The 22,841-nt window shown below is 49.5% G+C and overlaps 2 protein-coding genes across 4 annotated transcripts in view; both read left to right on the forward strand.

Annotated features, from left to right (window-relative positions):
• plcb1 (phospholipase C beta 1) overlaps positions 1 to 14,623 on the forward strand; it is a 22,596-nt gene extending 7,973 nt beyond the window's left edge. For 2 of the 3 annotated variants that reach the window (XM_086179540.1, XM_086179538.1), the window contains exons 8-32: positions 73 to 173; positions 418 to 581; positions 722 to 868; positions 979 to 1,136; positions 1,324 to 1,406; positions 2,528 to 2,612; positions 2,756 to 2,921; positions 4,742 to 4,797; positions 6,160 to 6,256; positions 6,631 to 6,715; positions 6,915 to 7,039; positions 7,301 to 7,455; positions 7,740 to 7,907; positions 7,980 to 8,079; positions 8,630 to 8,734; positions 9,097 to 9,209; positions 9,289 to 9,439; positions 10,572 to 10,625; positions 11,368 to 11,545; positions 11,653 to 11,785; positions 12,101 to 12,177; positions 12,800 to 12,889; positions 12,979 to 13,036; positions 13,147 to 13,233; positions 14,138 to 14,623. In XM_086179540.1, coding sequence (XP_086035666.1) covers positions 73 to 173; positions 418 to 581; positions 722 to 868; positions 979 to 1,136; positions 1,324 to 1,406; positions 2,528 to 2,612; positions 2,756 to 2,921; positions 4,742 to 4,797; positions 6,160 to 6,256; positions 6,631 to 6,715; positions 6,915 to 7,039; positions 7,301 to 7,455; positions 7,740 to 7,907; positions 7,980 to 8,079; positions 8,630 to 8,734; positions 9,097 to 9,209; positions 9,289 to 9,439; positions 10,572 to 10,625; positions 11,368 to 11,545; positions 11,653 to 11,785; positions 12,101 to 12,177; positions 12,800 to 12,889; positions 12,979 to 13,036; positions 13,147 to 13,233; positions 14,138 to 14,290 — 2,889 coding nt within the window. In that variant the 3' untranslated portion in view covers positions 14,291 to 14,623. The remainder of the gene's footprint in view (positions 1 to 72; positions 174 to 417; positions 582 to 721; positions 869 to 978; positions 1,137 to 1,323; positions 1,407 to 2,527; positions 2,613 to 2,755; positions 2,922 to 4,741; positions 4,798 to 6,159; positions 6,257 to 6,630; positions 6,716 to 6,914; positions 7,040 to 7,300; positions 7,456 to 7,739; positions 7,908 to 7,979; positions 8,080 to 8,629; positions 8,735 to 9,096; positions 9,210 to 9,288; positions 9,440 to 10,571; positions 10,626 to 11,367; positions 11,546 to 11,652; positions 11,786 to 12,100; positions 12,178 to 12,799; positions 12,890 to 12,978; positions 13,037 to 13,146; positions 13,234 to 14,137) is intronic. The other variant, XM_086179539.1, reaches the window with a different exon arrangement.
• A 2,832-nt stretch (positions 14,624 to 17,455) lies between these two features.
• Positions 17,456 to 22,588, forward strand: napba (N-ethylmaleimide-sensitive factor attachment protein, beta a). The gene is made up of 10 exons (XM_086179771.1): positions 17,456 to 17,671; positions 18,757 to 18,836; positions 19,231 to 19,347; positions 19,686 to 19,732; positions 19,813 to 19,890; positions 19,965 to 20,020; positions 20,348 to 20,432; positions 20,518 to 20,622; positions 20,878 to 20,946; positions 21,683 to 22,588. The coding sequence occupies exons 1-10, from the start codon at positions 17,574 to 17,576 to the stop codon at positions 21,833 to 21,835; spliced, it is 888 nt and encodes a 295-aa protein (XP_086035897.1). The 5' UTR covers positions 17,456 to 17,573; the 3' UTR covers positions 21,836 to 22,588.
• Positions 22,589 to 22,841: the final 253 nt, after the last annotated feature.

Consider the following 22,841-nt stretch of genomic DNA (forward strand, 5'->3'; position numbering starts at 1 on the left):
GGGTGACACAGGAGGCGGCGGCAGGAACGCAGCATCTTACGCTCTTTGAGCTGACGCACATGTGTTTGACAGGGTGACAGCATCAAGCTGGAGGACTTCACTCTGGACGTTTACAGGAGCTTCCTGGACAGTCTGTGTCCTCGTCCAGAGCTCAGCAGCATCTTTAAACTGCAGTGAGTATCACCAGTCTGGAGGAGCCGCTGGAGCCTGTTGGATGTGCTGGTCCGCTCCAGCCTCAGAGACAGCAGGAACTTGCAGTCATGAAGTTCTCCGAGCCAGAATGGCAGTTAAGATGATGGGTCAACCAGCTTGTAACATGGCCTGATGAGTGTGTGTGTGTGTGTGTGTGTCTCGTGTGGAGCAGTTGACCTTTGATCTAACCTGACCCCTGACCTCTGACCCCGCTCCCATCTGTAGAGGCGGTGATGACGGGACCCTGTCAGTCGATCAGATGACGGAGTTCATCAACAACAAGCAGAGAGACCCGAGGTTGAATGAAATCCTCTACCCGCCTCTCCGGCCGGCGCAGACCCAGAGTCTGATGGAGAGGTTCCAACAAGACCAGGCCCTGCTGAAGCGAGGTGAACACACACCAACACACACTCACCAGAACGCCAGGTAATTAGCCAGTCAGCTGCATCCGTTACCGTGTGTGTGTGTGTGTGTGTGTGTGTGTGTGTGTGTGTGTGTGTGTGTGTGTGTGTGTGTGTGTGTCACACAGGTGCCATCTCTCTCCAGGCCTTCTCCAGTTATCTGTCCAGCGATGAGAATGGCGTCATCCCTCCAGACAAGCTGGATCAGTCGGAGGACATGAGCTTCCCGCTGTCTCACTACTTCATCAACTCGTCACACAACACCTACCTGACAGGTGTGTGTTTACCTGCTCACTGTGACAGGCACACATCCTGGTATTTCCGGTTAGGCTTTGCATCATAAACATGTCACAGTCTTTCATGTGGTCACTTCCTGGTGTTCCAGCGGGCCAGTTGGCGGGGAGCTCCTCGGTGGAGATGTACCGGCAGGTGCTCCTGGCTGGCTGCCGCTGCGTGGAACTCGACGTGTGGAAAGGACGCACGGCTGAGGAGGAGCCGGTCATCACCCACGGCTTCACCATGACGTCAGAAATCCCCTTTAAGGTGGGTCCCAGTCGGTCTACGGTGAGCAGGTTAACACACACCTGTCCACCAACCGCGTCACCGGAGGAGGAAAGCGGCTGGTTTTCATGAATCAGCCGTGTCACCAGGGAAACCACGTACTTGTGTCTGAAGCGCCGTAGTTCACCTAACAGTCAATTCGCTTTTTAATCTTTCATTTTTTTTCCAGGAAGTGATTGAAGCCATTGCAGAGTGCGCCTTCAAGACCTCCCCTTTCCCCGTCATCCTGTCCTTCGAAAACCATGTGGACTCGTGAGTCTCTCTCTCTCTCTCTCTCTCTCTCTCTCTCTCTCTCCCTCTTTACTTCCTTGTGAATGCAGAAAGAACCAGCTACGTGTACTTAGCTTGAAGCTAGCGGCAGCCTGGAGGGTTTGGGCAGATTAGCTTTTGTGAGCCGCCAGTCTCCATTAGCCTCAAGCTAAATCTGCATGGCTCTTCCTGCATCCTGAAGTCAAATATCTGTTTTTATCTGGAATGATTATTCTTATGGTTATGATGTGCGAGGGGGTAGTAAACCACAAAGCCCTTATTAAAAGCACAAAACTTGGAACAAACTTTGAAAAAGATCTGCCTGTTAAGGTGGTCTGTGCTGCTCATGTGAGGAGGGAAACGGCTGTGGTGGACTTCCTCGTCTCTGCTGACGTTGAGGCGGGTGCGTTACTGCTCCTTGGTGCCAGTTCACATCCTGGTTGAGCGTCGCTGGAGCAGACGCGATATTTCCCCGGTTGAAATCTCTGGCAGTAATGAAGGAACATGGGGGTCTTATCCTCCTTCACCCTCCATGATGTGCGTGGAAACTCCACACGCAGCAAGCAGAGCTTAGAAAAACACAGCAGCAGGATTTGCTGATGTAAGAGTCGGGCGCCGCCTCCTCACCGCCCCTAACGGCGTTGCTCTCTGTGGCCTCTGTGTGTCTTCATGTCTACATCTCTCTAAACAAAGACGTAGCCCAGAGGAGCCTGATGGAGTTCAATCTCAAGTGGGCATGAAACACAACAACACATAAAAACGCCTCACATTTCACCCCCCTCCCCTTTCACAGACGGTCCCAGAGCTTCGCATACTTGAAGACGCCGTTATTGCCCATCGTCCTAAGAGTCATAAAGACGACAGAAAGCTTTCTCTCGTCTGTGCTGCTTCAGGGAGGCACGCTAGTTAGCTTAGCCCCCCAACAGCCATCAAATACTCTGACACAGCAAAACAAAGCACAACTGTTGTGGCGGGAGAAGAATCTCCTCGTGTACTTTGTGGTGGATCAACGATTGGGGACCAAATGATTGACACCTCTTTGACGTTCCTGTACCTGTTATATTTGCCCACTCAACACCAGTGCGAGCTGTGATGCCATAAAATATCTGTTTGTGTTCCATTAGTTTGAAGCAGCAAGCAAAAATGGCTGAATATTGTCGATCGATCTTTGGAGAAGCTTTGCTGATTGACCCTCTGGACAAATATCCAGTAAGAACACACACTCTGTCACACAAACGCAGCTCAAGTGTAATGTCAGAAACTGTACTAACTTTGTGTGTGTGTGTGTGTGTGTGTGTGTGTGTGTGTGTGTGTGTGTGTGTGTGTGTGTGTGTGTGTGTGTGTGTGTGTAGCTGGAGTCTGGTGTCCCCTTGCCGAGTCCTCAGGAGCTGATGGGTAAAATTCTCATCAAGAACAAGAAATCCCACAAGCCCTCCAACACCACTGACACCAAGAGACTGACGGACCAGCCGGCCAATCAGAGCAATGATCCGGTATCTCCTAGCAACAACACTGGAGGTATGACACACACACCCAGAGAAGAGAGAAACCCATGATGGACAGAAGATGTTTGCTTTTACAGGGTATTTGGTCCTCACAAACCCAGGTTGCCCCACGAGGAGTTTGATGGGTTGTCACCACACTGCAAAGTATTTTTTTAGTGCTTTGATTGAAGTTGCTGGTCAGCTGACATCAGGCCTGGACCCCACCGGTCCGTCTGTGGTGGGATCTGGTGGAGCTGACCTAGATGACGCTCGTGACTCCACCAGGTGAGTTTCAGTTTCAGAGTCTATGAAGGAAGTCGTGTCGAATTGCTCCGAGCAGACGGAGTCGTGCTGAGCATCCATCTTGGAAGGGTGGCGTCTCAGGACGCTGTTGCCTGATGTCAGCTGGCTGAGGTGGATGAAGCCCTCTGAGCCGTGGCTGCTTCCTGCTGCAGTGACTCGCTGTCGCCTCTTGAGGACCAAAGTGGTATTGTGAGCCTGGAAGCACAAGCTTGTTTCGGCTAAAATGATCCTCTGAGTGATGAGTCCCCCCTGGGTCCTGGCTAGCTTTGTGGCTGACCAACTATAATGGCAGAGCGCAAATCAGTTCAGGTCTTAGCGTGAACGCACAGACAAACAGCATCAACTCATGGCGTCGCTTATTGACTCTCAACAGTTCTTTGTTTCTCCCGAGCATCACAAATGTCGCTTTTGTAGATTCCACCAGTAGTTCGACTGGTTTTCTACCCAACACTGTGGACACGCACCATTGCAACATGCACAGGTGTAATGTTGCGTCTCTCACACACACACACACACACACACACACACACACACACACACACACACACACACACACACACACATTCTCATGACTGCACACTCGCGAATACTGCAAGACTGGAGGGAAACTCTTCTCTAAGACCAGCAAGTACCCGTCTGGCGTTTCATGGTTCGGGCCAAACCTCCTCGGGTTCCTGCTCGCTCCTCCACCTCCAGCATGGTCCTGTTTTCAGTACTGACCAGTACTTTTACTGACTTTGGTCCTAACAACTGTCACATGTTCAGAATTCTGGCACCAACCTGGTAAAGAGCTGTGACATTCCTAGTGGGATTCGCTGAGTTCGGCCTTCATTGATTGGTTGAAGTGATTTTGGATTTTTGTAACTTTGATTTTGGAGTTGCAGAAGTGCTCCTGATCCTGGCCGGAGGGAGAATCACAGTCGAGCTTCGTTCAGCTTCTGAGAGATGAAACACAGTTGAGACTTTGATCACTGAGACGCGTCTCTGATGCTCTGGAGCCCGTCGGGTTTTCTTTGGGATCGAACTGTTCTTTCAAGAGCCGATTCTGTCAGTCAAACGAAGATCGGCACCAAGAGAAGCACGAAGAAAAGAAGAGGAGCGGAATTTAAACTGGCCAAAAGCTTGTTGGTGTTCAGCCGAGTTCAGCTCAGAGAAAGAGGCTGGACAGCCACGTTACTTTGATGTTGGCTCTCATCTGGGACCTGACGAGTCTCCTGCTGATGCGTCTTATTAATGAGCAGGACATCCCAGATGAGGTCAAGCTGAGATCCACAATTAAACAGTGGCGAAGAGGGAAATTAGCGAGCTTTATTGACACGTGTGAGCGGCGAATCCTGAGAACAGGACGCCGAGTCATCTTCAGCTGTCCACCCAGGACGGACAAGTGTCTGTCCCTCCTCCAGCTGGTTGACTAGAAAACTACAAGCATCCACTTCCTGTTGATTTTGACATTAAAGGAGCGCCACTCTGGGAGCCACGGATGTGGTTTTCCATGAGGTGGCTGCTTCCTCGTTGATAATGAGATGATGCAGACTTGTTTGATTTTGACAGAGATGGAGGCTGAGAGCGAGGAAGATGATGATGATGAAGATGATGATGGTAAAAAGGTCAGTGGGGCCATCATTCCGAGCCGAGGGGCTGCCATTGTTGTCCGTCTTCGTCTCATTGTTTATGCTTTGTGCCATCGTCATTGTTGATCTTGTCGCCATTGTTGTTGCTTGTTGTCATTGTTGTTTACAGTGGGTTGATGCTGTGATGGCGTGTTGTCTCCTGGGTTTGTTTTCTGATCTGCTTTCTTCTCAGTAATAGATTATGTGAATGTGGGAGAGTTGCGGAGGGTGGTGGCGGCGGTGGTGGTGGCGGTGGTGGTGGCGGTGGTGGTGGCGGCGGCGGCGTCCTAGCTGATGTCTGCTGTCATTTGCTCGCCTACGCTGTTGAGAGAGCAAATGTGCATGTGTGTGCGTCTGTTTCACTTTCCTTTATTTAGCCAGAAAGGTTCCATTGAGGGACAAGATGTCTCCTTCCTGGCTACAAAGTTTCGCGTGTCCCGATGTCATACAACAGAACACGCAACCTCTGGAAAGCCACCACATGGCTCCTTCAGGGCAGTCGCTAACACATCTGTAAAGGTGCTTCGAGGTGGCCACGCCTCTCAGCTCGCCTCCACAGGAGGAAGGTTTCAGTTCGACATGTCAGCGGTGTTGCATCCGCACAACTTGGCACAGGCGTGTCATGTGACTCTTTCTGAGAAAAAGACAACATCAGCACCCAGCGTCAGGGTTTAACGAGGGTAACGAATCACTGGCACTGTTGTCTTTGCAGCAGCAGTTTATTGGGCTTGTTGATCTGGAGGGATCGCGAGAAGTTTGTGGTGTGGAGCAACAACCTCCAGGCCGTCTGTGGATGTAACGCTACTTCTGCCGTGAATTAACGAACCTGATTTATTTCTGATTTATGATGGAAACTCCATCATAAAGAATATGATACTCCAGAAAACTGCTCTGTTCCTGAATGAGCCCAAGCTGTTAAGAACAAACAGCGAGAGCAGAGACTCAAGCAAAGCGTATTTGCCGTCTCCAAGGCGTCCTTCAGAGACGGCAAATGTTTACAGTGCAGCTCAAATGTATTACAGAAAGCAGTTTTTTGTTTTTGTCTACCTGCAAGTTTTGAGACACACAGCAACAAACAAGGCATTCCAGCATGTTGCCCACCACCATCGTCCAACACATGAGTGCTGTGGGAGATATAAACTCATTCACTACACACACATGTACGTGCATGTACACACACACACACACACACACACACACACACATATCTGTGCGTATATCCACTGGTGTGTAAGTACACAGCTTCTATACAGACAAAAGAGCAGGACAGTATCTTTAGTGTGGCTGGAGCCTCTAAGCACCTCCTCGGTGACCTGGTCAGTGGCAGCGGTGCGTCATGTGACTGTCTGCTTGTTTCAGGGCTCAGCAGAGCGTGAGGCCGTGGCTACGGAAGAAATGTCGACTCTGGTCAACTACGTCCAGCCAACCAAGTTCAACTCCTTCGAAGCGTCCAAAAGTAAGAAGAGCTTGTCACCATCTGTTGTCTCCTGGATTTGAGTCGCAGTTTTGATGCATCATCAGTAACTGACAGGAGACGTTTAGGATGAAATTTGACCTTTGACCTTTAACAACTCTCTATGTCCTTTAAGAGAATGTGGCCCCAACTGCTCAGTTTGTAGGTGTTATGGTTTTAGAAAGAAATCTTTCAGGTTTTGGATCCTCTCTTCCTCTGCTGCCTTGCTCTGGGTGGGGAAGAGACAGGCTTCGTTTTTTTATGTATGCAAATAAATGAAATCTTGAATGTTGCAATTACACTGTGTGTGTGTGTGTGTGTGTGTGTGTGTGTGTGTGTGTGTGTGTGTGTGTGTGTGTGTGTGTGTGTGTGTGTAGAGGCGGCCCGCTGCTACCACATGTCATCTTTTGTGGAGACCAAAGCTTTGGAGCATCTCACAAAGTCACCGGTGGAGTTTGTGGAGTATCCTTGGCAACAGCTACCATGGCAACTGCTTCTTCTTTGTTTTCTTCCTCCTCGTTTGATGCTTCTTTAATCAGAATACACTCTCAATCAATTTTTTTACTTGTTCGAATGAGTCACGAGTCCAGGATGATTCCAGACGAACGCGTATGGAGGACGTCAAGTGAATCAGTCATGATTCTTAACAGGTACTCACCAGATACAATAAATCCCAGCTGAGTCGGATCTATCCGAAAGGAACCAGAGTCGACTCGTCCAACTTCATGCCTCAACTCTTCTGGAACGCTGGCTGTCAGCTGGTGGCTCTTAATTACCAAACTATAGGTTAGTCCAGACTTTGACCTCTGACCTTCAGTCTCTTCCTGTGGCTATGAAAACTGCGAGGCTCAGTTCAGATCAACGTTTTGACTCCATGAGAGCAGGCAGGTCGTAAAATACATGATTCAGAACAGTTTCTCTCTTGGTTGTCAAAATGATTTTTATTTGCAAAAGCCTGGCACTTGACCGTCTGAGACGAGAACGACGGCTCTGACGCTGCCTCCCGAAACTTTGTTGCCCTCTCACTACATGAGCTTTTGGTTCCAGATTTGTCCACACAGCTGAACCTCTTCGTGTTTGAGTACAACGGCCGCAGCGGCTACAGACTGAAGCCAGAGTTCATGAGGCGGCCGGACAAACACTTTGACCCGTTTGCAGAAAATACGGTGGACGGCATCGTGGCCAACACGCTGTCTGTGAAGGTACAAGACCTGATCTGACTGTCAGCTCCTGGCCGTGCTGAGTTCTGCTGTGGGGGTTCCGACTGTCAGTGGATCGTGTTGTACCATGTGAAGGTTTAAGGCTCTAAATGCACCTGACACATTGTAATAGATTACAAATCACTAGTTACTGTCATGTGAAGGTAACAGGTACTTGTGGGTGCCAGGTGGCCGCCATGAAACCAGAGGCCAGTGATCAGCAGGTGAACGTGTGATCAGGTTCCTCGTGACTGGAGCTCTGTGCGTCTGTGCTATGAATCCTGCAGGTGATATCAGGCCAGTTCCTGACTGAGCGCAGGGTGGGCGTGTACGTGGAAGTGGAGATGTTTGGACTTCCTGCAGACACCAGACGGAAAGCACTGAAGACCAAAACCTCTCAGAACAACAACGCCATCAACCCGGTGTGGGACGAGGAGCCGATCATCTTCAAAAAGGTGAGACAGCACAGAGCAGTGGAGGTCAGCGTTCCACTGGAATCTAAACGTCTTCTTCCATCCGTCAACCAGGTGATTCTCCCCACGCTGGCCTCTCTGAGGATCGCTGCTTTCGAGGAAGGAGGGAAGTTTATTGGTCATCGAATTATTCCTGTATCAGCCATCAGACCAGGTATCTGGTGTCTCTCCTTCACTCGCTTATTTCTAAACCAACTTTTGAACTTTTCCACCACGTGTCTTCAGTTGCTCACTCGTATTAAAGTCACAAGTTGTTTAGGACTGTGAGAACTTTCCTGAATCCTGATTTTGAATATGGTTTTGGTTGATTTGCTGTTGCGTCGTCTCAGTGGCAGAGACTTTCACATGGAACCGTCACATGTTGTTATGTTGTTCCCTAACGAGAAAGGAAATTGTGTGCATATTTATTTTCCCGCCAGTGTGATGACGGCGTCGACTCTGATGTGTTTGTCGTGTTACTCAGAATTATTCTTCTACTTACTTCTGCCTTCTGGGACCAACATGCTGGCTCCTGCTGTTCCTAGAGAAAAACACTCAGGGGCTTGCGAAGACACTGCTGTTTAAAAAGTGTCAATCGCGATTTTATGTGAAATAACTTGTAGTTTTTATTGAAACCCCGTCCTGACGGATGGCAGAAACTCCACCTGCACCTCTCCGTCTTCCTTCTGATGAACCTGACAATTTCAAAATGACTTTGAACACAGGGTATCGATACATCGGCCTGAGAAACGAGAAGAACCAGTCTCTGATTCTACCAGCAGTCTTTGTCTACATGGAGGTCAAAGACTACGTCCCCGACACCTTTGCAGGTACGATCGTCTGGGACGCAAAATGTGTCAACCAACACTTCAACTTCAGTCTTTGAAGAGGAAAAGTGGTGTTGAAAGGAAGGAAGGAGTCAATGCACTGAGATGAGGAGCAGTTCAGTCATACAAAGGAACAGTTTTTTAAGAGTCACCTTCTGAAAATAATAAGACTCAGTTGTCTCAGAATGCCCTTCGCCCTGCCGGAGCCACCCGGGACGTCAGAGGTGACGAGGGTGAGGGTGAACCTGCTGGGGGGGAGGAGTAGCTGTAAAAATACAAGGTTAAAAACAAAACAGGTGTGAAAAGTGAACACATTATCACTGCTGTTTGTCAGCTGACAGCCTGGCTCCTCCTCTCTCCTCCAGATGTGATCGAGGCTCTGTCCAACCCCATTCGTTACGTCAACCTGCTGGAGCAGCGGTCCAAACAGCTGGCCGCTCTGACTCTGGAAGACGGAGAGGAGGATGCTCAGACGGAGGTCAGTCGCCATTCCCACAGTTCTCATTTCATCCTGAAAGAAAAATGTTGCTGTAACTCTCGTTGGCATCTGGATTCAGGACGAGGCCGACAGCTGTGCAGAGCGGAAGAATGATCTGAAGTCAGCGCCAGTCGAGAATGGACTCAACCCCGCCTCTGGCCCCACAGGCCACACCCCCATCGCAACAACACCCAAAGCATCTGCAGCCAACACACAAGCAGCTACGACAGGTAGAGTTCATTAGCTGGCATACAGGAAGACGTCTTAGCATAGCGGCTTTGATGCAGGGTGCTGTTCCCATCGTGGTGCAGGCCGGTGCTCAGTCCCGTGCAAACGTCATCGCTAGAGTCAATCCAGCGCAAATGACATCATCACTCCAGGCGTCTTCCCCACTGAGCAGTGAGTGAACCTGCTCCACCTGCACCAGGTGCTCCAGGTCCTCCTTCAGGTACTCCACCATGTTACTGAGTCTGGTCTGGTGTCTCCACGGTACCTCAGTGTTGAGGAGCAGCAGGAGATGCTGCTGGACCCATGATGGTGATGGACCCATGGACCCAGAAGAGGCCGGTCTCTGGTCAGTGGAGTCATGAGGGATGAGATGTTACAGACTCATCACCCAGACCAGCAGAGGCCTGCTTCACCTCCCAGACCTGCTTCACCACCTCCCAGACCTGCTTCACCTCCCAGACCTGCTTCACCTCCCAGACCTGCTTCACCTCCTAGACCTGCTTCACCACCTCCCAGACCTGCTTCACTTCCCAGACCTGCTTCACCTCCTAGACCTGCTTCACCACCTCCCAGACCTGCTTCACTTCCCAGACCTGCTTCACCTCCTAGACCTGCTTCACCACCTCCCAGACCTGCTTCACTTCCCAGACCTGCTTCACCTCCCAGACCTGCTTCACCTACTCCCAGACCTGCTTCACCTACTCCCAGACCTGCTTCACCTCCTCCCAGACCTGCTTCACTTCCCAGACCTGCTTCACCTCCTAGACCTGCTTCACCACCTCCCAGACCTGCTTCACTTCCCAGACCTGCTTCACCTCCTAGACCTGCTTCACCACCTCCCAGACCTGCTTCACTTCCCAGACCTGCTTCACCTCCCAGACCTGCTTCACCTACTCCCAGACCTGCTTCACCACCTCCCAGACCTCCTCCAAATACCAGAATGAACCTGACACGCCCAAACACGTGATGCACACATGGCGCCAACCGCCTGCTGCCATAGATCGATTAAATGGGGCCCTGCGAGTCTAAATATCGCACGTTCCTCAGACGTTCGCTGCTCATGAACTGAAGATGTGTACAACTGAAGCTGTCATGAATGTTAAAGTACTGATCGATTTCTTCTCTCTGTCGTAGAAGCAGCCAAACCAGCAGCAAAGAGTGAAGATCTGGTTTTAAGCATTTTGATAGGTCAGTCGTTCTTTCACCTTTAATTCTTTGCTGTTCATTCTCTAAAGTACCAACAGGAGAGGGACGAATCAGAAGTTCCTCGTGGAGCTCCTCAAGGCTCAGTTCTTCATGGTCTCCTGTTCATTATTAGATCATGGAACGTCTCACCGTATGCAGACGACAGACAACTCTACCTGGCAGTGCCAGCACATGACCACCGGCTCCATACGCGGACGGAACATGTGATAAAGAGGAGGCACATGAGTTTTCTGCATCATAAATAATTGTTTTTGTCCACATAGGAGAAAACTCAAATATGTATTAGATGAACGAAGCTGCCTTGTCTTGCCTTTTATATCCGGATGGTAAATTTATTTTTAAAAATTCAGCAAACAGTTGGTTTATTATTTCAGATGTATTTATGTCGCTTACCTGCATTTTACAGGGAACAGGAGGTGACAATGACGGGTTTGGGTTGATCTGTTTTGTTACTTTTTTCTTCCTTTTAATCTTTTATATTTGTGTTATGCAGCTGTGCTGGAGATGATTTAAAAAAGGCCCGCCGTTGGTTTATCCTCAAATTATAGAGAGATGGTAATATACAATAAATGAAATCAGTTTTTGTGTTGAAGTTACAGAAACTTTAGAGAGGCTCTCAAGAGAAAGAGCACAGTGTGGTGAAGGCCTGCCTTCATCTATTTGCTGGAAGAAGAAGGAACAAAGATAAAAGTCCTTTAACGTGTCCTGTCACCTGTGTGGACAGACGTTCCAGTGTGTACCATCGAGAGCCTGCAGCAGTCCAAAGCTTACCAGAAGGAGCAGAGACGACAGTTTAAAGAGCTGAAGGAGTTAGTGAGGCGACACCAGAAGAAAACCTCAGAGCTCCTCCGCGAATTCACCAACAAGTACAAGAAGACCTCCAGACAGTGCAGCAAGAGCAGGTGAACCCACCTGTGGAACCTGACTTTGAGGGTTCTTAACTGTGTGGAATCACCGTGAGTCATTAAGCTGTGTGTTTTGTATCTTGAATATTCATCGCGTTGACCAGGGCTTCGTGTCCTGAGGAAAACAAGGACGACCTCCTCCAGCAGCTGAGAGACGAGCAGCAGCAGCAGCTTCTGGCTCTGAGGCAGGAACAGTACTACAGTCAGAAGTACCTGCAGAGGGAACATATTAAAACGGTAAATGTACAAAAGCAGCTCCAACCTTAGCAGGGATGGCATTCCACAGCCGTTTCCAGTAGAGATCCATCCTATTGGGTTACTTTTATTCCCACACAGAAAACTGAACTGGAGGAACTGTAAAGAATCTGACAAATGAAATAGATCTGCTAAAACCTACCTTCCCAAATAAAAGACAAGATGCTAAGTAATGGAAAACCAAGACTTTAATCTGAAGGTAGCTTTTCTGTTCCACAGTTGTAATGGAGGGGCCACAGGCTGTGGTTGGACTGGTTTAGAACACAAACGCTGAGGTGAACTCTCTCTCTCCTCCAGCTGACGGAGCGACTGAGCAGCCTGGCCGAGGAGAGTCACAGCGCCCAGATGAAGAAACTCAAAGACATCTGTGACAAGTGAGCAGCAGACCAGACAGCTGGGGAGTCCTCTGCTGTTGTAGGAGACGCAGAGTGCTAGCACCTTTAGCGGGAGCTGAGGGTGAAACTCCCAACTCACCGAATGATTTACACACACACACACACACACACACACACACACACACACACACACACACACACACACACACCCCCCAAGGGCTCAAAGTTTGGACTCCTACTACTCCCGCTAGACGGGAGGCTGGCAACGCTCCTGCTCGCTCACAAAGATGCCTCATTCGCAAATTAGCTGAATGCTAATGGAAATGACACTTCTGAACATTTATCAACACAGTCAGGCTTCTGCGGTTTCCCCCGATGACCTTTAATGACCTCTGCACCCTCTGTCGTCTTCTTTAGACTCTTGTTAGCAACCCATGAGTTTAACACACAGAAATACTTTGAAATTCTTAAGTGATGCATTCATCGACTTATTTGATGCTGTAGAAAACAACTGTAAGATATTGGTAGCTTGAGTTGGCTGCGCTTGTGTAAACAAGGCTAACTCATTTCCAGGTAGAAGAACTCAGTCCCCTGCTGCTCAGGTTTTAGGGGACTGTTTTTTTCCCCCGAATGTCTCTAACTGTTTGTTGTCACGGTTCAGGGAGAAGAAGGAGTTGAAGAGACAGATGGATCGAAGAAGAACCGAGAAGATCAACCAGGCGAAGACCAAAGAGAAACATCTGGCTGAAGAGTAGGATCCAGAAACTCCTCTCAGATAACCTCGGTAACGCATCATGTCCAGAGACAAGAGTCTTGATCCCAACATCTCTTTTCTCGTAGGGAGAAGATTGAGATTAACAAGTCATACGTCAATGAAGTCGTCCAGAACATTAAACGAGTGAGTAGAGGAGGAAAAGTCAGGACAGACTGAATGCAGCATGATAAACTTCTTCAGGCCTAAACTGTCTATGCAGTCTTTAAACTGTCTGTCCACTCCTGTGTCTCCAGCTGGAGGAGACTCAAGCCAAGCGCCACGATCAGCTGGTGGAGCAGCACAATGATCTCCTGCAGGAGATACAAGGCCAGAAACCAAAGGTACCACTTGACTCATACAGGATTTGATAGAGGATTCACAGTCACGCCCAGCCTGTCCTAGTCTGAAATACTTGAGGCCCCTCTGCACGGCGAGTTGGCACAGAAATCTGTAGGCCAATGAGGAGGAACGCCCCCCTCGGGTCGGTGCCGTCTGCTCGGACCAACCCAACTGTGGATGTGTGCTGCCAATAGCCAGTCAGTCCGGAGGGGCTGGAAGGTTATTAGGTAGGATTCTGTGTAGGTTAGGGTTAGGATAGCATTAGCCCACATAGCCTAGCCTAGCAGGAGCCTACGTAGCCCAGCCTAGCAGGAGCCTACGTAGCCCAGCCTAGCAGGAGCCTACGTAGCACAGCCTAGCAGGAGCCTACGTAGCACAGCCTAGCAGGAGCCTACGTAGCCCAGCCTAGCAGGAGCCTACGTAGCCCAGCCTAGCAGGAGCCTATGTAGCACAGCCTCGCTCCAGTGTGTGCTGTTCATGTGTTTGGTTCACTCCCTCTGCGGTCTGTAGAGTTCACTCTCCCCTCTTCTTCCCCTTAACAGCTTCACCCAAATCCCTTTTTTCCCTCCCTCATTTTTTGGCGCCGATGGCGGAGCAACTAGAAACAGTTGTTCGCTGTCTCACCTCTGTGCCACCTCTTCTTCCGAGTGCTGTCATGAGTTCGTCGTGTTCATTTGGCTTCAGCTGAAATGAAAAACCGCAGCTTGTGATCCTCACTTTTCCAGCCGTCTTCACAACTCTGCTGAAGCCATTTTTTTCTCCCAGTCCCTCTGTAATTATTCTGTCAGGATTGTGACTCCCAGCATGTTGGGAGCCCAAGTCTGCACATCCATTAACATCTTTCTGGAAGTGTATTCAAGACATTTGCAACACATTTGGCAACTGAGAATCTCCTCCTTTCTCCAGCTGCAGGGCGCCATCGAGACAGAGTTTCAAGAGAAGTTCCAGCGATTGCCCGGAGAGATTCGAGACTTCCTGCAGGACAGGAAGTCTGAGGTTAGAGGTCAGAAAAAGTCCAGACCGTCGACGCCGAACCAGACTCTGTCAGAGGAGGACTGAGGGAGGAGATGGTTGGAAAATCAGAGGATGAATGCAAAAAAAGTGAGAAAAAACAGGAGGGAAACTTTAGCAGCAGTGTAGGAGAAACTGTCCTGATTTTAAAGACTGTTACTTTTCAATGGACGAATGCTTTAATGATTTATTTCTGCCATTTCAAGCATGAACTTTCAGCGTTTGATCAGTCTTAAGTTCTAAACCCAACAGTCTATACTGCATGATCTTTCTATCTATCTATCTATCTATCTATCTATCTATCATCTATCTATCTATCTATCTATCTATCTATCCATCCATCCATCCATCCATCCATCCCTCCCTCCCTCCCTCCCTCCATCATCTATCTGTCTGTCTGTCTATCCGTCTCTCTGATTTTGCATCTCACCTCCACATCCCTGGCAGCGACCACCTGAGCCGTTATTTGAACTTCCTCTTAAGCATAAGTCTTGTGACGTCGCCATCTTCCTGCCGTCCTCCCAGTCCATCATCAGTCTGAATAACTGCAATAAAGAGATGATAGTGATGCTGTTGGAAACCTGACGACAGGAAGAACCACACTCAACAAACGGATGTTGGAAAATGTGAAGGATTTGGTGACATCTATTGGTGATGGTGCAGATTGCAACCAGTTCCTTCACCCCTCCCCCTGCACGCCTCCCTCCTAACCCTTCAGGAAAGCCCACTCTCACGATGATGCTTTCGTTCTTCCGTCCTGATTTGCTTCCTCATGTTTTTGATGATGAGGATTCATCTTCAGTCACGCACCACACGAGGTCACCGCAGACACACGAGGTCACCACAGACACACGAGGTCACCACAGACACACGAGGTCACCGCAGACACACAAGGTCACCACAGACACACAAGGTCACCACAGACACATGAGGTCACCACAGACACACAAGGTCACCACAGACACACGAGGTCACCACAGACACACGAGGTCACCACAGACACACGAGGTCACCACAGACACACGAGGTCACCACAGACACACGAGGTCACCGCAGACACACGAGGTCACCACAGACACACGAGGTCACCACAGACACATGCGGTCACCGCAGACACACGAGGTCACCACAGACACACGAGGTCACCGCAGACACACAACGATGCCACACGGCAGCGAACGAGAAACCTCCTGAACAGGAATCAGGTTTTATGACACGATGACATCTGACATTCCTGGAGTTTCAGGTACATTCAGGAGAAATCCTGTCCAGACCCGGGACAGGAGTGTAGCTGTTAGTCTGCCGTGTTGGACCTGCAAGCCATACACTGCTCAGATGATCTGGTCACGTGAGCCAGGTACTGATCCAATCCTAAACCTCCTGATCCGCATCATGATCAACCTGATCTTTCCAAAGATCTTTGACATGTAGGATTTTAAAGTCAGGATTAGTTGTTAGTACTTTTCACCAAGTAGCCCTCATGATACTGTTAGCTAGTACACAGTACTACAGTGTGCAGGTCGCACATTTCACCTTGTTTTCTAATCTGGTGGTGCGAGCTCGTTGGAGATTAGAGGGAAGAACCGCAGTCCCAGAACCGTCCGAACTGAAGTGTTAAACCACGAACCCTGAATCAGACGAGGCTGCCGCTCTGTCCTACATTCAAGGTTAGCAGCGGCGTTGTGACCATCTCAGGTCACTTACTACCAGGTATCAGCAACGATCACCATGGCGGTTGATTCAGGATTTGGTGCTGAACGTTCGAGTTCTCATGAAACACAGAAGCAAATAAGCTCCATTTGGACGGAGAGGAAGCAACATCGTGATCGTTCTTGAAGGTTCTTTCCAGGTTTGCTGCACCAGGTTTGGTCACCTGAGGGAGCTGGTCAGGATCAGTGGAACGCTCCGACCGCAGCGCCCTCTAGAGGCAGATCATGTGTGAAAGCTGTGGCTGCAATGACAGAATGAACCCCGACTGCGTCTTGGTGCTCATCGGTGGTGGTTTCCTCTCTTGGGCTGTAGTTCCTGCGCTGAGGGCCCCCTGCTGGTGGCGCAGGGAAGAGACGAGCTTGTTCCTTTTTTTCTTGACTTTGTTCCTGTCATGGGATTTGTTGAACCTTTGGAGAGTAAAATAATGCCTGCCTTTTTCTTCAAGTTATTGAACAATGCAACTTATTTATATATTCTTTTATTTTTCTCTGTTTTAGGCAAAAATGGAACAGCAATTAGAATTTGTGATTAGGTCTTTTGAAATAGAGCGACTGTTTTATCCATGCAGTTTAAGGGACGCTGGGTTTCCTCCTGATTTCCTGTCACCGGCAGCAGCGACGTCGCCGTGGGCTCTCAGAGTTGTGAACTTCCTGCTGCCAGTGCATGATTTATCTGTTTGGATGGAAACGTTCATTTAAAATCATGACTCTCCTGATAATCTTATTTCTGAATTGATATTCTTATTATAATGAGGGTCAAAGCTTGATTTATTTCATTCTTTCATTGTGTACTTTTTTGTAAAAGAAAAGAAGTGTCTCTGTACGGTGATTTTCCTGAAATGCGTTCAGACGTTTTCCACGTTTGCGTCCTCTGACCGCTCCGGCTCCGCCTGCGTCCAACAGCCTGTTGCAGGGAGCCTTGCAATTCAACGTCTCCGTCGATTGGTTGATGATTGATTGATCGGTAAGGTAGCTGTACTGCAGTATTCTGACATTCAGGTATCCTGTTAACCACTTAGATCTACGTCAGCGAGGTTCTCCAACAACACGCCTTGTTGAACGCAGCGAGCCCGTGGCCCTACTGAGCATGCTCTGTCTCCCACGCCATGACGCCCTCGGTTTGACTGAATGCTGTTTCAATTTGATTCTCTATTAAAATGTTTGCTCTAAAAATCTGCTGGTTTGTTTTATTTCAGGTGACATCGTCAAATGTGTGTGAGGGTTTGTAGACGATAAGTCTTTGATTTCTACAGAGGCCTGGAGGGGCCACTCTGTAGGAAGTATAGACGTGGCCCCAGGACAGAGGCTCTTCCCTCAATTTCCTGAGTTTTCATCTCATGCGAGCAGCGTGACTGAGACGACCGGTGGTCAAACGCCTCTATTCTAGTTTTCCATTTCTCCCCCTGAGCAACACCCCCCCCCCCCCCCCGCTCGCTCCGGCCTGCTCCACCTGTTCCGTCCGGCAGGTGACGCCGCCGAGCTGAAGATCAGCCTCTCCTCGCCGCAGAAGAAGATCCGCAGCCAGCCTCCCAGCATCAGCACCCTCTCCATCCCTCCCGTGCTCTCCTCCTCCTCCACTGCGGAACAGCGGCCTGCTCTCCTGCTCACGCACTCCGGTCGCCATGGACAACTCCGGCAAAGAGAAGGAGGCCATGCAGCTCATGGCGGAGGCGGACAAGAAGGTCAAAGCGTCCGGGTCGTTCCTCGGAGGGATGTTCGGGTAAGCGGTCGTCTATTTACGTCGCTGTCACGATGGCGTGTGTGTGTGTGCGTGTGTGTGTGTGTGTGTGTGTGTGGGGGGGGGGGGGGTGTCGAAGGTAATCACGGTGAATCGGGATGCGATGGCGTCTACGTGATCGATTCAGCCGCGGCTCAGTGACGTCGAGTTCCTCCTCGACCGTTGCGCCGTTTTCATCCGCCGCAACTCAGAAATCCAGCGGCGGCTGCGGCTGCGCATCCGCGGCCTGTCACGCACCAACAGCCGCGGCTCCCGCCGCTGCGGGCTCGGAGGTGCGGGGAAGCGTGTGTTTGTGTGTGTGTGTGTGTGTGTGGGGGGGGGGGGGCTTGATCTGTTCTCCCAATACTGTATCAATATTAATACCCCCCCCCCCCCTTCTGATTGGAGAGAACATTTTTGATTTAAATAATTTGACTTACGTTTCTCCTCCCAGTTCTGGAAATCATGCCCTCATGTTCGACTAAATTATTGATCAGATCAGAATATTTTCAATAGATCAAAGCATCGAGACCCCTGTGTGGTGATGCCAACCATCATGGAAGCCGTCGGAGTCGCCGCCGCTCTCACTGAAGGGTCGTTCCCTTTCTGACAAATACCAAAAGGTTCTAGATGGAACTGGGCCTGAAGGTCCTTGAGCCTGAGGGTCCCTGGGCCTGAAGGTCCCTGGGCCTGAGGGTCCCTGGGCCTGAGGGTCCCTGGGCCTGGGGGTCCCTGGGCCTGAGGGTCCCTGGGCCTGAAGGTCCCTGGAAGGAGGAAGGAGCTCATCGTGGTAAATGACCTGGAACTGTAGTTTCTGTGTCTATCAGTCGCTCGTCTTAGTGGTTTTCCCACTCAGGCTTTGGCCACATGCTACAGCTCAGCCTGGTCACATGATCACATGTTCTGTATTTAGACAGCAAACCTGACACCAGCTGAAGTGGGTCACATGTGGTCCCCCTCAGAGCGCCAGCCTAGTTTCAAAGAGGCGCAGCCCCCAGGACATGAAGCATCATGGGTCAGTTGGGTCCAACCTGATGATGATGACGTGTGTGTGTGTGTGTGTTTGTGTGTTTGTGTGTGTGTTAAAGGGGAAACCACAAGGTGGAGGATGCCTGTGAAATGTACGCCAGAGCAGCCAACATGTTTAAGATGGCAAAGAACTGGAGCGGTATGACACACTCACACACACACACACACACACACACACACACACACACACACACACACACACACACACACACACTCTCACACACACACACACACACACACACACAAACACACACTCAAACTCTCACACACACAACGCAGCACAGGAAACGATGTGCACTCCAGATGCCATTCACAGCTCAATGACATCATGAACATGATGATGATGATGATGATGATGATGATGAAGAACACAGACCCATCAAAGGGACAACATGGGTGGATGTTTGGTTGCTGGACGCCTCAGACTGAATTAGAATCTCATCTACATCCATTTAAACTGTGTGTGTGTGTGTGTGTGTGTGTGTGTGTGTGTGTGTGTGTGTGTGTGTGTGTGTGTGTGTGTGTGTGTGTAGCTGCTGGTAACGCCTTCTGTCAGGCCGCTCGGCTCCACATGCAGCTTCAGAACAAACTGGACTCCGCCACCAGCTTTGTTGACGCTGGCAACGCCTACAAGAAAGCTGACCCACAGGGTGAGAACCGCTCACACAGACACACAGACACACACACACACAGACACACACACACACACACACACACGGCCAGAGTAAAAAGGGGAAGCCTCAGCCTTACTACACTTCACAGATTAAAACATGTCCCTGGACTCCTGGAGGAAACGGAGATCTGGGCTATGATGCAACAGCCCACCTGACTTCCTGCCATGAGCTTAGTGAAAGGCAGCAGGTTAGCAGGTTAGCAGTCACATGGGGAAGAAACTGAAATTAAAGAGCTGAGGTCGACCTGCAGGACGTTCTTTTATAACTCCTGGTTCCTGTTAGACACACTCGTCCTCTTCTTCTGTGTCTCCCAGAGGCCATCAACTGTCTAAACCAGGCCATCGACATCTACACTGACATGGTGAGCTCCCGCCGCATCACTCACCCTCCTCGTCTGGATGACTTATTGAGTCAGTGTGTGTGTGTGTGTGTGTATTCCAGGGTCGATTCACCATCGCAGCCAAACATCACATCACCATAGCAGAGATTTATGAGTCTGAGCTGGTCGACATCGAGAAGGTAGCATGTTTACTGTGTGTAAGCTGAGCCATCTTGTATGTGAGAGGTCACGCGTGTGCTGTGTGTGTTCTCAGGCCATCGCCCACTACGAGCAGGCAGCCGACTACTACAAAGGCGAAGAATCTAACAGGTAAACTGTGAACGGCAGGTCGGTCAGTGACACATTCCAGGAGTGTTTGATCTAAGTCGCCTCCGACATGCACTGCTTCTGCTGTTTGTTACCACGTCAACCGTGATGCTGCTTCTCTGTATCGTATTAACGCCCCCTCCCTGGCCCAGGCTCCGCCCCTCCAGGTTGAGTGAAAACCTGCCTGTTTCGCCACTGAAAACATGAGCAGCTTTGTGGAGGGAATGATGAGCTCGCGGTGCTGTAGTGTGATACGGCCTTCATGTCAGCTTTTGATGATGGCGTCTTCCACCATGTGACCTGGACAGCGCGTGTGTTTGTGTGTTTCAGCTCAGCCAACAAATGTCTTCTGAAGGTGGGACACTACAGCGCTCAGCTGGAGCAGTACCAGAAAGCTATTGAGATCTATGAACAGGTAGAACATCTGGACTGACCGGCTCCATCTGGCAACACAACCGCACAGTGACGCACGGCCTCAAACCTCCATAACTGTGTTTCAGGTTGCGATGAGCACCATGGACAACCCTCTGTTGAAGTACAACGCCAAAGAGTATTTCTTCAAGGCCTCACTGTGTCACTTCATAGTGGACGAGCTAAACGCGAAGGTAAACGTGAACGACCTCACGTGAACATCCGGCTGCATCATCGTGCTTTTACATATTTACAAGTGTTGACTTTCACTTCTAAACATTACAGGAGTAGAGTTGTCCGGCATTAACGCACCAACTTTGAGGGAAGTTGCTAGTTAGCTTAGCACAATGCATGGTAGTGGCCGGGACAATGGACAACATGCATATGACCCAAAATGGCGTGCTGCGTGTTCAGAGGCTGACCTTTAAGACCGCCTGTGTGTGTTCCAGCTGGCCATCGAGAAGTATGAGGAGATGTTCCCAGCGTTCTCAGACTCAAGAGAGCTCAAGCTGTTGAAGGTTGGTGTCTTTTCTTTGGTTCTCTCCATGTCAGCAGGTCGTTCTGCTCTGCTCAGTCACTCACCGAGTATTTAGAGCAACGGGTTTCCTTGATAAAAGTCCAAGTCAGTGGGCAGAAACGTGCGTGAACACACTGGTGGATTCACCGCTTCCAGCGTCACAGATGTTCAGATAGAACCCTGCCTCCCTTCAGGAAACCGCTGACTGCAGGAGTGAGCGCAGCGGCGTGCTCAGGGATGACGTGTTTCTGTAGTCCACCAGGAAGTTAGCATGTCAAAAATGAGGTGTGTGTGTGTATAGTCCAACAGGAAGTGGTCATCTCCTGATTCCTCCACCAGCAGCCAATGGGATTGTTCCATGTGGTTGTGGGTGATTAATCAGTAAATCAGCGCTGGCGAGGCGTCCAGTCCGGTACCTTCAGCGGGTGTGAACCACAGCTTATTTCAGGCTGTTAATCAGAGCTCATTGACTTGGAGTTAAAGGAACCACTCGTTCCACAGTGAGAACTTGTTTATTGTAACTCATTCCACTGCTGCCACAGCTTCTGGTGATGAAAACAATGTTTCATATTTTGACTGTAAATTGCCTGTCGGCAACTTGCAGTACCTTTTATACCCACCAGGGGCTGCGACCGGCTCAAGCTCATCAGCATAAACACGTCCACTCGTGTCTCGCAGGCTCGGAACGCAGCACTCCTACTTAGCGAAGTCACTGCATTCACATTTTGTCCTGACAGAAACTCCTGGAAGCCCACGAGGAGCAGAACAGCGAGGCGTTCACAGAGGCCGTCAAGGAGTTTGACTCAGTGTCCCGCCTGGATCAGTGGCTGACCACCATGCTCCTCCGCATCAAAAAGACCATCCAGGGAGACGCGGGGGACCTTAAATAGACCTGTGAGCAAAGGGAGGGGGAGACAGGCGAGACCCCGCGAGGAGGAGATTGTAGTTTGGTGAAAATGGCGGGATTCCAGGAGGATGTACATATCAGTCTGCATGTGACCCCAAAACACTAAACACCACCTTTAAGCCTCCTCAGATGACCCCCCCCCCCATCCTACAGTATTGCTGTCGTAACACTGGACAGAGAAAAGGTGTGTGTATGTGCGTGTGTGTGTGTGTGTGTGTGTGTGTGTGTGTGCGTGCGTGCGTGCGTGCGTGTGTACATGGCAGTAAACTCTGTTTAATTGGTTTTAAGATATATGTTATTGAAAAGGGATCATATTTATGATATACATTGTCTATACTGAAATTATTTATCGTTTATGGCGGTACGCAGTGTTACGATCTGTCTCAATATTTTAGGTATTAGAGGTCCTTCCATCTTCTTTTATTCTTCTGTGCTTCCTCTTCTCACCTTTTCTCCTCCATCCTCATCCTCCCTCCTCACCCCTACACCTCAATACGCATCACTCTTTGTGATTGGTTGGATCTTTGCGTCCTGGCAGGAGATTGGTCTGTGTCGTTAGCCTCCAGCGCTAACATTTGTTTCTGCCTTGTTTGTGCATGTCTGTTGTCATGTTGATGTAAATGTTCTCTGTGTTGTGCTACCGTGTGAAGAAGAACATACATGTAATCCGGTATCATATGTGTGAAATCAGTAAATATGTACCTCAGAAACAAAGCTGAAATAAAATCATCATCACTCCTCCTGTCTGAATGTGTTGATTTAAGCATTTAGGAGACGATAAAAGAACAAACAGCTGAACGAAACGCAGACATCTTTTAGACCACAGGGGTGTACACATATATGTCATATATATTATATATATTATATATGTATATATTGTACACATATATATGTGTACACATATGTGTACACATATATATGTGTACATATATACTGTATATGTACACATATATGTGTACATATATATGTACACATATATGTACATATAT

This window comes from Aulostomus chinensis, chromosome 16 (genome assembly GCF_037954235.1).
Source record: "Aulostomus chinensis isolate RoL2024-O1b breed Wild chromosome 16, RoL_Achi_v1.0, whole genome shotgun sequence".
In the NCBI taxonomy this organism is placed as follows: Eukaryota; Metazoa; Chordata; class Actinopteri; order Syngnathiformes; family Aulostomidae; genus Aulostomus; species Aulostomus chinensis.

What these genes read in the sequence shown, in the direction of transcription:
- napba (XM_086179771.1), top strand. Translation starts at nt 17,574, where the DNA reads ATGGACAACTCCGGCAAAGAGAAGGAGGCCATGCAGCTCATGGCGGAG. An exon ending in GATGGCAAAGAACTGGAGCG is followed by an intron (nt 18,837 to 19,230) that starts GTATGACACACT and finishes GTGTGTGTGTAG; the next exon opens with CTGCTGGTAACGCCTTCTGT. An exon ending in CAAGAAAGCTGACCCACAGG is followed by an intron (nt 19,348 to 19,685) that starts GTGAGAACCGCT and finishes TGTGTCTCCCAG; the next exon opens with AGGCCATCAACTGTCTAAAC.